Raw genomic sequence first — 12561 nt, forward strand, 5'->3', positions numbered from 1 at the left:
TTCGTAAATAATAGTACAAAAAACGGTATGACTAACGTTTCTCCTCCTGTGTTTCCAGTGCCCAATCCATCCAAGACAGTCATACAAGCTCCATGAATTATTGCATCTTTTAAGGCCATCACCATTGGAGGGCTTATCATGCAGTTAATAAAATGCACCCAGGACAGATAATCTCTAACACTAACGATGCACTTTTGTCCAAGGTCATTATTTTGGAGCCAATTCACAAAACTAACTAAAATTTGTCCAACGCCATTCTCCCTAACATGTTGTACCAAATTATGTTCGACAATAGCAACCAGGTCAATTTCATTTGTTGTCGAATCACACCAGATCTCGGTTAGACGATTCCGCAACGCTGGTGAAAGCTAGAGAAAGTTACATAAACATGTTAGTCTAATAATAGACTAGTGTAGAGCTAACTATCACAGCAACAAGATAATTAAATTGTACCTCTTTCTTTCCATAATCGCCACCGGGATTCATAGTTCCAATAAAGTGAAAGTTTGAATCAGCAACAATCAATTTAGGAATTTCTTCACCCTTTTCAGCAATGAGTAATGTTCTTTCTGGTTCCAGGACGGAATTTAGGCGTTCCAACACAGAATCATCAGCAAGGGAAATTTCATCAGCCAAAAATATACTTCCCGTTTCCATTGCTTCGACAAGTGGACCATCGACCCATTCAAACAGTCGTCCATCCTTAATGTAAAAAGAAAACGAAATAAGGTTTTGCATATCTTTAGCTTATGATATCGAGTTTATACATTCTGTGTGTGATCTCGAACAGGTCTCAGTCCACCCAGAAAATCACTTCCTTCGCTGTTCATATGACAATTGACACAATAGAGTTGTCGATTCATCAATTGTGCCAAAAGTTGCACAACCGTGGTCTTCCCACATCCAGTCTCACCAACCAGCAAAATTGGTTCTTTGAATTTCATAGCTGTGCCGATTAAAACGGCAAGTTTTCTCATCTGAGAAGTCCATACGATGTGTCTAAACTCGGGAAGGTTGCTGTTTAAAACTAACTCTAGGATTTCGCGAGTCACACTGCTCGTTTGATCATGTAAGGTGAATAAATTATTCGGATCAACTTGTCTCTTAAATCTTTTTTCTAAAACTTCTCGAATCTGCAAAACATAACAAGTCTTATTATTGTGGAGATAAGAATCGAATGAGTTTTTTGATGGTTCAAACCTCCAAAGACTCTGATTCTTTACGTTCCTTCCCAGCTAACACTAAATAACCCTCGTCAGCCAAGTGTTGATCCCAATCATAAAACTTGGCTGTTTGGTCTCCAGAAAGTCGGTATCGTTCAGCCCATCGGAAAAGGTCTCTCAGTGTTGCAAATCCATGCTTTCCTTGCAATGCAGCACTTGCTTTTCGGCGCAGCTATTTAAATTTTTAGTATGATTTATAAAGTAAATTTAAAATTAAAATCATATTTGGAATGTATTTTAAGAAAGAGCTAAATAAATAAATAACCTGCAAGTCTTTCATCACACCAATGATTTTCTTACAATACGACACTGGAATGGCACATCGAAGATGAAGAATGTTTTCTAATTCCAGTGATGGGATCTCGTCAAAATGTAATTCCACGAAACGATTCCTGAATGCTCTGGAAAGTATCTAAATGAAATAGAATAAAATAAATTTATGTAATCGTGTGCATTTAAAAATTGTCGAGATTTATCCCGAAGCAATATATTATGTACTGTGTGTACCTTTCTGCCACCATAAAGGCCTGGTGGATTTTGGGTAGCGAACAACATAAATCTCGGGTGAGCTGTCACCGTAATCCCAGTCTCTGTGATGAAAAGTTGTCGATTATCATCCAAAAGACGATTTAAAGCTTCTAAAACTTCGGATGGGGCCAAATTCAACTCGTCCAAAATAATCCATTCTCCTTTTCGCATTGCCTGGACCAAAACGCCTAAAAATAAAACGAAAGATGAACATTTATGAATAAATTTTGGATGCATGTGAGGTCTGAGATATGAATAATCTTTCTATTACTGCACATGTACGTACCTTCAGCAAATACTAATTTTCCATTACTATCTGATTGGTATGACCCAATATATTCTTGTAAATCCGTATGTTGATGGTTATTGATGCGATAACATCTATTTCCAGAACATTCTGCTAGATATTGAATTAAACTAGTTTTTCCAACGGATGTAGCTCCTTGAATTAGAATGGGAAGTTTTCCAGCAGATACAATTCTGGAAATATCTTTTAAATTTCGTCGAATACTTGAAGTAAGAATATATTTCTCAGGAACTTTCTTTTCAAGGTCCCCACAAGGAATCCAGTATCCCTCCATCTTTGTACAGTTGGGGTTTGCGGTTGGACAACTGATTGGTTGATTGACGATAGATTTAACATTAGTCTTCCCATAAATGTGCCTACAAAATTTGTAATGCCGTCAGAAATGTCAGAAAAAAATCACTTATTGGCAATCTTGATAATAACTTACTCGGCGACAAGTTGTTCCACAACAGGATGCGAATCAAAGTCTAATTGAGTTAGGAAGCTTAAACAGAAGGATTCATACAGAGATCGAAGAATACTTCCAAACAAATTCAACGACGCAATCTTTAAGGCTCGGCACAATGTTCGTAAACTATAATGGGGTCGCTTTCCTAAGCCGTCTACCAATGTAGTCTGAGCCAGTCGTCGTATTTTGATGTAGAATTGAACAATATTGCTAATTTGACCACTTGCTAGACACATTTCCTTTAGATAATCCGACACAAGAACACGAAGTTCGTCGGCGTCAGTTAATTCTCCAACATACAACTCGGAGAACCTGTAAAGTAGAAAACATAAAATTATTAACAGATATCAAGTATTTAGTAACGTACGACTTAAATATTCTACCTATTTCTTATTCCAATAGGTAAATCTTTCTTTCCAACATCAGTCGAAGGATTCATAGCAGCAAATAAGTGAAAGTTTTCATTTCGTTTAATTGGTTTATCATCCCCTTTCTCCCACAAATGAATTTGAGCATGTTCATCAAGAACGCCGGCCAAACACTGTAGCATTTCAGACGTAGCTAAATTTATTTCGTCCAGAAGAATCCAGTAGCCTAAAAACAATAAAATAATCAAGTAATAACACTATAAATAATTACCAGAGCTTTTCAGTCAGCACTTATTATTTTAAATGGCATACCATTTTTAATGGCTTTAATCAGCGTCCTATTTGTAAGATTATTACAAAAACAGTTAGTAATTCCTTTGAAGTCAGTAATACGAATCACAGACATTTGAGAATTACAACACTTACCCATCTATAAATGAAAATGCAAAAGGACTTTCTTCACCTCCGAACAATTGTTTCTCCACCCGATAAATTTTCTGGTACAAGGTTGTCCACCTTTCTAGCAAGTCCTTGTTTTGAGATTTGGCAAATGCAGATTTCTCGACGTGAGTCATCAATTTAATGAGGTCTTTCCACCGCTTATTACCGTAACAAGTCATTATATGATTCAAGTATTTTGCGTTTGATTCACGATTAAATGTTTCGACAAACAAAGATTCGAAATCTTCTCGAAGTGGTAGGAAAATGTACTTCAGTTCGACGGGTTTGTACCTGAAATACAAAAGATATTACACAAATTATTGCATGAATTGTGAAATGTGACTTAAGGTTACACACGCACCCCCCGAGCAAGTCTACCGAATCGCTTTGTCGATTCAAGTTCACAACTACCAACTTCCGGTTCAGAACTTTTGCAAGATGTTGAACACAGGAGGTCTTTCCTACTCCCGTTTCGCCAACAAGTAGAACAGGTTCTTTATTCTTGATAAATCCGGCAATTACTTCCAGAGTGTTGCATGTTCTTCTAGTCAAGGAGTAGACTTCACTCGAATCTCTACCGCACAAAAAACAATAAATCAATGATTAGTATTGATAAGTAAAGCAAAATGCTATTCAAATTCAAATATGACAAACCTTTTGAAATTGGCGAACAGAGGCTTATCAACTGAAAGACTAAATCTGCCACAAACAAACGAGTTTGATCTTGTACAAAGAGCGATGCTTGGAGTGTACATCGTCAAAAAATATTCTGCCTTTGATTTCAGTAGATTTAAATGTGTTCCAATCGTCTCGGCTTTGGCATCTTTCTCATCTACAATTTAAATTATTACAAATTATAATAATTAACTATGTATTTTCATCTTGCATGTGATAATCCTACCAGTACTACTTAATGACAAAACAAAGAGGTCCAAGCCATCCTGGAAAATTGAAACGGAAGTCGAAGCGCAAGTGAAATCCATGTTGGAAGAGATTCTTTGACAGAATTTCAAAAAGTCCCTATTCAAAACCAAAATATTAAACTCGAATCTTAATAAAAATTATGATAATACGAATTGTTCTCGCGTAAGTACCTGACTGATAATACTCGAGCATTCCCTACAGACTTTCCTCCGCTTAAACTACTTAACGCAGTGAAAATATTCACCAACACATCAACAATGGGACGCAAGTGGGGAAATCTGGTTGGCACAATTAACTTCAAATCTTCCACATCGTAATTACTGACTACCACTTTCTTCCATAACTTCCCAATTCGTCCATAGCGTATCTCTTGACTCGATCCCAGACTTCTACACGTAGCAAATATTCTAAATTCAGGATGAATATAGTCAATTTCACCATATCCTGCCACAGATAATGTCCGCGTATCCATAAATCCTTCCAAGAGAGTCAAGACGTCTGCAGGTGCAGCGTCAATATCTTCAAAAATTATCCAATGACCGTTGAGCACTGCTTTTGTAAGGCAACCAGGCTTCCAGACAAATTGTCCTGGTAAATCGGTTGAATGATAAGAACCCAAAATAACTCTCGAGTCCATTTGGTCATTCATTTGCACGCTGATCAAATCTGGATAATCTCGTCGTCCACACATTGAAAAGACTTGTCGAATTGTGGTCGACTTTCCTGATCCAATGGGACCAATTACACACACTGGGGAATTGTTCATCACATGAATAAGGATGTCTTTAACTCGTTTCATGAAGGAGGGGAACATGACCGTTTCATTACAACAAAATTCGTCCGTGTGATTTTTCTGCTTTATGACGAGCCCTTCAAACGATATCATGTTTTCGTCCAATACTTGAATCCCTTGAGGATACTGAGTTTCGGACAACGTAATTTTGAAGCTATCTTGCAGGTACTGAATTTTCCTTTGCATCGTGAATGACTGATCTTGGCTGTTCGAAATGCTCCAATTTTTGGAATACTGCTTCATTTCAACTTCGGAAAGGTGGAGCAAAAGTGAAGTGCACTGGTAGGCATGCCTATTTATTTTAATAGAAAATCAAATCACCATTTATGTAGGTCAATTGAAATGTTATCTTTTGAAACAGTATTATTTTTTACCATCGAATCTCTTGGCTGAAATCGGGTGAATTGAATTGGAGAATATTTTTAATGTCCCATGAATACGAATACACGTGACGAGGAAGCCTCCTCAGAACGACTAGTAGTCCACTAAACAGCTCTAAAATGATTTCCTGAGAAATAGCGGCCTGTGATCCCCCCTTTTGTTGAATGACCACTAGTGACGTCGTCTTCAACTTTTTGCTGCTTGGCTCGTCCTCACCGTCCGTGGACGGATAGACACTCATCAATTTAAAGGGGGATCCATGACGAGTCAGATATGCTTCTGCAAATCTGAAACGAAGCAATATCACAAATTTAATAATAATTTTTACAGCAAAATTTCAAATTGAAGTTTAAATACCTCGAAGCTGATGGATAAGACAGAATCAACTTTCCCAAAATAATTATCACAGCTATGCAGTCTTCATAGTCAATCAATCCATCCAGGGCCGCGGTCAGCAGAGCAGGATTTCTCGTACAGTTTGAAACTATATCCAGTGCACGTCCTGGACTTTCAAGTAATTGTTTTCTCAGCAGTTTAATCTCATCCATTATCATTTCTTCCCTGCAGGAATCCATCGTCTGATCCAAACAGAGCGATGATATCTACATAATTCACAAATTAGTAATTTGTATAATTTGATATTTGATGAATTAAAGTAAATTAGTACCTGATTCTGAACGTCGATCGTTTCTTCTAGACCCTTGGTCGTCACAAATTTTGCCTTCTTCCCTGCTGGCGATGACTTACTTGAATTTCCCTTTTTCTTCCCCATTGCACTAATTACAGAAAAATATTCTATTCGGGCGATAACCTATTTCTGTTAACAATTTGGAAACATTTTCCAAGCAATTTGTAAAATTCCAACTCAATAATTCAACAATTAAAGTATTCCAAAACGTAATATCAAAATACACGTGCACCGAAAAACACATTGCCGACGTTCAAAGTTGTCAACCTGCCGCTTCAGCTCTACACCGCCAAGTCGGATTTTCGTATAAATCGGGTTACGAATCCGCTGTGTGGTACTAAAATATTTTTTGTTTTTATCTATTTTGTTGACTATTTTTAATTTTTAAATAACTTCCACAAAAGAATAATACCACCAAGAATGGACCCTGAAGAGAAGGAGACCTGTTGCTGTTACGGTTCCACTGAAGAGTTTAATTTTAACCCCGACTTTTCGAAGGCTGACCGTGTTTCTGAAAATTATGGTAGATCTGCTAATTTTATCACTTATCTGAAGGATATCACGTCCATTAAGCAGGAGAAGAAGATAATTACTGATGAGCCGGAGGATGTCGATGGAGTTGGGAATGAATCTGGCGAACTGGAATCAGTTTGGCAATATCTGGTATGAATATACATGTCGTGAAACGATTTATTTAAAACAATTTAAATTAGTAATACATCGGTTAAGGTCAGGAATATAATTGCTAAGTTCTCAGTCTTATAAATAATTCATGGTGTAAGATAACAATGAGTTTTTACATGTGGTTTAGATTGCCCGAATGTGTGTTGTAGTTGTAGTCGACTGCTCCAAAAAAACTAATAAATTTCATCTCACACAGTTTTCTTGACCGAACTGATGGGAATCCCCCATCAATGAAAACGTAGCGACGATGATCATTGCCATTTGTGGGGGGGTGGACAAGAGTGAAATGAGAGTAGGGATCTTGCATCACTCTGTCGGGATCTTCATCTCCTTCCAAAACTCCTTGAAAAACTTCTCGAAGTGCGACTAGTCGTTCATTGGTGCCCTTAGGGAAGCGTGTATTCAAACTTCGAGTTGAAAACTTGTACGTATGTTGTCCAAAGCGTTGGTGGCAATTCTTTTCCTAGAGTGCAGAAAAGAGAAAACAATTATTATAAAACATAATATTCTGAAGAATATACATGACAAACTTGCCTCTACTTCAGTTTCGCCACAGTAGGTAGTACTGAGTCCTAAACGAAGGCACTCGTTGCAATACAGTAAATAAACAACATTATTTACTTCACATGTGAATCGTTTTCGGGGTTGGAAGAGTAGGTCTGGTCCATATTCCACGGTTGCGGACTGATCAACACAGGGTCCTGTGACATTACATTTTCCGTGCCGACATCTTTCACTCCGAGGTCCATAAAATCCTCTCGCTCCATTTAGATTGATGTCTGCAATAATATCTGAAAAACAAAAGATTTTCTTATAACTAAAAAAATTTACATATAACTCATTTAAGTTAAATACGATTACCTAGATGATTTCTGGCTTGACTGGTATTAGGAATGGTCGTCGTTATGTTCGGTTGAGGATATGCAGCGTCATAGGGTTGTAACTGCCCAGTTATTTTATTTACAACTAATCTACCACCCTCCTCCCTCATTCTTATCTTCTTTATATCAGCTTGGTAAATCATACGAAGTAAAGCAATCCTTGTCGTGGACGGTTTTCCTGGATTTGATGACAAATCCACTCGAAATTCCTGAATATCTGCAGCCATTCCTGCGGTAAATTGACCCCCTGCTGGAGTCGATGCAAAGTCATTCGAGAGTACTGATCGGGGTATATAACGTTCAAATTCTGAAAAATAAATCACCATCAAGAATAATTTATCTTGCTATAAATAAATATACATATTTACCTTGTAATTCTTGATCAAAGATTGGACATCCCGAGGGAATTCTCAGCAAGTTTCCCGAATTTGTTCGCAGCTGAACTTCTGAAGAGTCTGTGTTCCACTGCCAACATTGTTGAACTTCGGGGGGTGGTGGTATTAGGGTTGTCATTAATCCAAAAGAATTAAAGTCAGTCAACTGATCGCGAATTTGGCCAAAATTCGTAGCCATTTTTGAAATCCAAATAGAGTTGAAGTCACGATAGAGTCGAGTGTCACGAGTGCAATCTGAGTAGGGAATGAGAGGGCCAGCAAACATACAAACCAAGGCACAGCGAGCAATAAAACAGCCAAGCCATCTCTGTGGCGTGGCGTTCTATGCCAAAAATAACTCATAAACTTATTATCTTGGACTAAATTTACGTATTTGTTTTTAGAATTGTTATTCTTTATATATTAATGAATTATCCTTGGCTGAATAAACAGATTTCAAAATTAGAGAAAGGAGAAAGCACTACACTCCCAAAGCCGATCAAAAAATTAGTGGAGCAATATCTGGACAATTTCTATGAATTTTCTGTAGAAGATGGACTAATTGAACGGGGCAGGAATCCATTACGAATTGAGATGGATAAAACGAGTGAGCCATTAAAAACATGGTAAATTATGTGTAGTTAAAAATAGGATAGCTAATTTGGTGTTGGGACTTGTTACATTATTACAGAGCTTGAAGCTATCAATACAACAGAACTGCCAAAGTTGGACTCGTTAAATGGGAACATTGTTCTAGTCGAATTTTTTACACACTGCTGTATCAATTGTATTCACAGCATCGAAGATGTGAGAGAAGTTTATGAAGACGTGACGAAATCGGATTCACGAAATGGTTTAGGTTTAAAAATCGTTTCCATTCATTCGCCCAAATTCACTCGAGAGAAAGAATTGGAATCAATCAAGTCGTTTACTGAACAGTTTAAGATGGATTATTCGGATGTAGTAAATGATCCTGGATGTGAGTTATGGAACGAGTTAGGGATATCGTGCTGGCCAACGTTACTGATTTTAGGACCAAATCCAGACGGCGATGGGATGAATTTGCTATTTACAATGATGGGAGAAGGACATAAACATATTTTAAAGCTGATTTTAAGCTCTGCGCTGGCATATTTTCGACACAAGTTGAGAGTTACGGGGAATGACATGGTTGATGGAGGTCAAATAAGTTCCCAAAGAAAAGTACCTCAGGAAGAAACCGTAGAGAAACCTTTCGATCACATCTTACGATATCCAGGTACATACTTATATTCAGAATTAAACTTTAGAAATAGAAATTATGAAAAACCGTGTTCGTTTACTACTTTTATAGGAAAAGTTGCTTCCAAAAATGGTATTCTAGCCATTGCGGATACCGGAAATCATCGAATAATTGTATCAGATTTAAATGGGTCTATTAAGGTACATGACCAGCAACTGATGGAATATTTCGCAATATTTCTTATTAAATAATGTCAACCACATTTTTACAGCACATCATTGGGAGTTCTCAACGAGGTTACGCGAATGGGACTTTCTCACAGGCAAAATTTTACTTCCCCCAAGGTGTTGTTTTCAAAGACGAAAATGTGTTGATTATTGCCGACACAGGAAACCATGCAATAAGACAAGTACTTAAACTACGGAAATCAGTGCAAAATTTTGTCAACAATTTGAAATTTTCATACACAGGTTGATTTGATGCTAGGAAAAGTTTGTACCCTTGTTCCTCCCGGATGGAATTATAGCCACGATGAAGAAATTGTGCACCTTCGTTCACCTTGGGATGTAACATTCTTTTCAAAAGAAATTCTACTTGTAGCTGCTGCTGGTAATCACCGAATCTTCGCCTACTTTTTTGAATCGTCCAAACTTTTTTCGGAGTGAGTTCCCCAGTTTGAACACAGTAGACGTGAAAGTAACAAACTACCCTGTAATTTTCTTATCTTTTTACCAAACATTTTCGATTCGACTTTTACAAAGTTATCTTGACTCTATAAATTGTAGTTAATAACATAAAACCTTGCTAATGAAATTCGTGCAGATAGTAGAAACCTGTTGAATTGAATTTAGATTGCTTACCACATGATGTGAGTACTTCGAACTAACCAAGCATAAAATCTGATAATTACTACTTTTGCTTTCAGATTAGAGCCATTCGATAAGGATACGTTTACAGTTATTGCTGGAACTGGCAAGGAAGAAAATAGAAATAATGCCTATATTCTTAAAGCTTCATTTGCACAGCCAAGTGGAATTTGTGTCCTGAATCGTCCAGATAACGCGAAAGTAATTTTTATCGCTGACAGTGAAAGCAGTTCCATCCGTTCCATCACTACAGAGGGGAAAGGAAAAGTGCAGGCTGTGGTTGGAGGAGCACGAGACCCAACTGTAATTTCATGCATAATTTATAACATGTGCAAGAATATGAAGAAGTGGGAGTACTAATAATTGTATCTAATTCTAATTTTAGGATTTATTTTCATATGGAGACATTGATGGAAAAGGAGTTTCTGTTAAATTGCAGCATCCAATGGGTGTTTGTTCTCATAAAACTTTATCTCAAGTTTACTTTGTCGACACCTACAACAATAGGGTTAGAGAGGGCTTACAAATTAAATTGAATCTCGTTCTTATAAATGCAGTGTGTATAATTTATCAGGTGAAAGTTGTTGATGTCGATTCTCAATCATGCTTTACATTGTGTGGAAATGGAGCACCTGGGAATGTGGTTGGGGACTTGAGCGATGTTAAGGTACATTGTTCGTTCACGGCATATTTGTAAATTAATTCAATATGATTTTACCTACATTACAATTTGTTTTGTTGTCATTTTGCAGTTCAATGAGCCAGGTGGGATATGCATTAGCGATAATGGAGAAATTTTATACGTTGCTGACACAAATAACCATGCTATTAAATCAATCAACTTGCAGTCAAAGTCTGTTACAAATGTATGTACTTACTCTCTTGTTAAAATTATTAATGTTACTTACAGTAGTCAGAAACTAATGTTATGTTTGTTTTAGATTCCGTTCAAACATGTTGAATACGATGACGTTTTCTCATTGCAAAGAAGTGTCAATAATATAATCAGTTTCAAAATATGCATCACAAATATCCCTGAAAATTTTGAAGGCGGTCAATTCCGCGTAGCCGAATTGCCATCAAATCCGAAGTCAGCCAATGTTACGTCTGGTGAAATTATAAAAGATCAAAGCATTGGGATAGCCTTAGTGGAATTTCCTGCCAATCTCACCCAAGAGTATTCAATAACTCTCGACATCTTTTTGTGTGGACCTTCCAGTTGTTACAAGAAAACCCTCAAGTTTTTGTTAAACTTCAATTCTAATCATGAGGACAGTATCACTTGCTTTACATACAAACCAAAGGAAAATTTCTTTAATATTTAGTAACATTTTACACTAATATATAAATTTCGGGTACACAAATAACATTGTAATCTCGTGCAAACAGTAATCTAATTGAACACTTCGTCTTCCTCGTCATGATCTTTTGGCTGCTTGGTTGGATCGACAATAATTGGTATTGAGCGTTTTGTTGATGTTTTCAACTCGATTAACACCGAATCGTCAAACACATTTTCTGTATAAAATTAGGATTTTTAATTTATTAATTGTGTGAATTTTTGCATGGAACTAAACTACTCATATAAATTTGTAGATACGTACCACCACATAAAAGTTTCCCATTGTATGTAACTCCAATTAACTTTGGTGAAGGACTAAATAAATTATTCAACCTCATAAAAGTGTTGATTTTCATTACTCCATTCTGTTCAACTTCAAATGGCTCGATAAGAAATTCTCGTCTCGATCCAACATCTTTCGCTCGAAGTTGGCGAAACTGCGGAAAATTAACTAGCTAATTATTTATTACTAATTACTTCAATTAGTAATTAATTACCGTTATATGATGAAGAGCCCGATTGAATTTCAATCTTACTTGAAACTTGGGAAATTCTGCATCTAAAGGAATTTCGAGTCGTCCAGCCATGTTAGCCCCTGCCCTGCGTACGCCTCGTAAGATTTGAGTGCAATTGTTCCCCGAAACGGTACTCTGGGTGGAAATGGGAGAAATGAAGAAATTGAGACTTGTGCATGTCCAGAACAAATACGTGAGAAAAATTGTCCACTTCATGTTTAAGGCAATTAAAGCAATTTATCCTACAAATACTTGGGCACAATATATGTAAGTCTCATTCAGCGAGAAATGAATCTGCCTCATAATAATACTTTTAGAAAGCATTTATAACTTTGTATCGCTAATTTGCATATTACTTTTACTTTTTCCAACTCATAGAATAACTAATCTGTTCAGTTGTTGACCAGACTTTATTTAACAAAAGTTCAGACAATCTTTGTTTCATTTTTGTGCAAATGAAGTAAAAGCAGCACAGGCATAAGTATAACTGACATGAACAGACTTCGGAACTACAATGTTATCATCTGAAGTTCAAAACCTATCACCATTTACAAATTTTAGTTGTCGGAAATAATG

General features: G+C 36.8%; 4 protein-coding genes across 4 annotated transcripts in view; 1 reads left to right on the forward strand and 3 right to left on the reverse strand.

The window, feature by feature from the left end:
• LOC110854046 (midasin) overlaps positions 1-6375 on the reverse strand; it is a 55914-nt gene extending 49539 nt beyond the window's left edge. The window contains exons 1-18 of the mRNA XM_022102440.2: positions 6081-6375; positions 5771-6015; positions 5407-5700; positions 4410-5324; positions 4217-4335; positions 3970-4147; positions 3677-3889; positions 3301-3606; positions 3187-3212; positions 2890-3100; positions 2486-2818; positions 2038-2414; positions 1731-1939; positions 1489-1635; positions 1201-1395; positions 768-1133; positions 454-702; positions 37-368 (exon numbers count right to left, since the gene is read on the reverse strand). Of these exons, the coding sequence (XP_021958132.2) occupies positions 37-368; positions 454-702; positions 768-1133; positions 1201-1395; positions 1489-1635; positions 1731-1939; positions 2038-2414; positions 2486-2818; positions 2890-3100; positions 3187-3212; positions 3301-3606; positions 3677-3889; positions 3970-4147; positions 4217-4335; positions 4410-5324; positions 5407-5700; positions 5771-6015; positions 6081-6185 (4820 nt within the window). The 5' untranslated portion in view covers positions 6186-6375. The remainder of the gene's footprint in view (positions 1-36; positions 369-453; positions 703-767; positions 1134-1200; positions 1396-1488; positions 1636-1730; positions 1940-2037; positions 2415-2485; positions 2819-2889; positions 3101-3186; positions 3213-3300; positions 3607-3676; positions 3890-3969; positions 4148-4216; positions 4336-4409; positions 5325-5406; positions 5701-5770; positions 6016-6080) is intronic.
• Positions 6376-6400: 25 nt separating this feature from the next.
• LOC110854236 (NHL repeat-containing protein 2) lies at positions 6401-11812 on the forward strand. The gene is made up of 11 exons (XM_022102648.2): positions 6401-6764; positions 8494-8647; positions 8732-9298; positions 9374-9462; positions 9534-9671; positions 9733-9923; positions 10188-10431; positions 10514-10636; positions 10703-10795; positions 10881-10994; positions 11070-11812. Exons 1-11 carry the CDS (start codon positions 6522-6524, stop codon positions 11451-11453), a joined length of 2340 nt encoding a protein of 779 aa, XP_021958340.1. The 5' UTR covers positions 6401-6521; the 3' UTR covers positions 11454-11812.
• Positions 6798-8355, reverse strand: LOC118436636. Its single transcript, XM_035855107.1, has 4 exons — positions 8035-8355; positions 7647-7973; positions 7320-7576; positions 6798-7248 (listed from the first exon to the last, which is right to left on the reverse strand). Exons 1-4 carry the CDS (start codon positions 8324-8326, stop codon positions 6898-6900), a joined length of 1227 nt encoding a protein of 408 aa, XP_035711000.1. The 5' UTR covers positions 8327-8355; the 3' UTR covers positions 6798-6897.
• On the reverse strand, positions 11411-12519 carry LOC110854237. The gene is made up of 3 exons (XM_022102650.2): positions 11968-12519; positions 11733-11907; positions 11411-11646 (listed from the first exon to the last, which is right to left on the reverse strand). The coding sequence occupies exons 1-3, from the start codon at positions 12199-12201 to the stop codon at positions 11522-11524; spliced, it is 534 nt and encodes a 177-aa protein (XP_021958342.1). The 5' UTR covers positions 12202-12519; the 3' UTR covers positions 11411-11521.
• Positions 12520-12561: the final 42 nt, after the last annotated feature.

Source organism: Folsomia candida, unplaced genomic scaffold (assembly GCF_002217175.1).
Source record: "Folsomia candida strain VU population unplaced genomic scaffold, ASM221717v1 Fcan01_Sc009, whole genome shotgun sequence".
Classification (NCBI taxonomy): domain Eukaryota; kingdom Metazoa; phylum Arthropoda; class Collembola; order Entomobryomorpha; family Isotomidae; genus Folsomia; species Folsomia candida.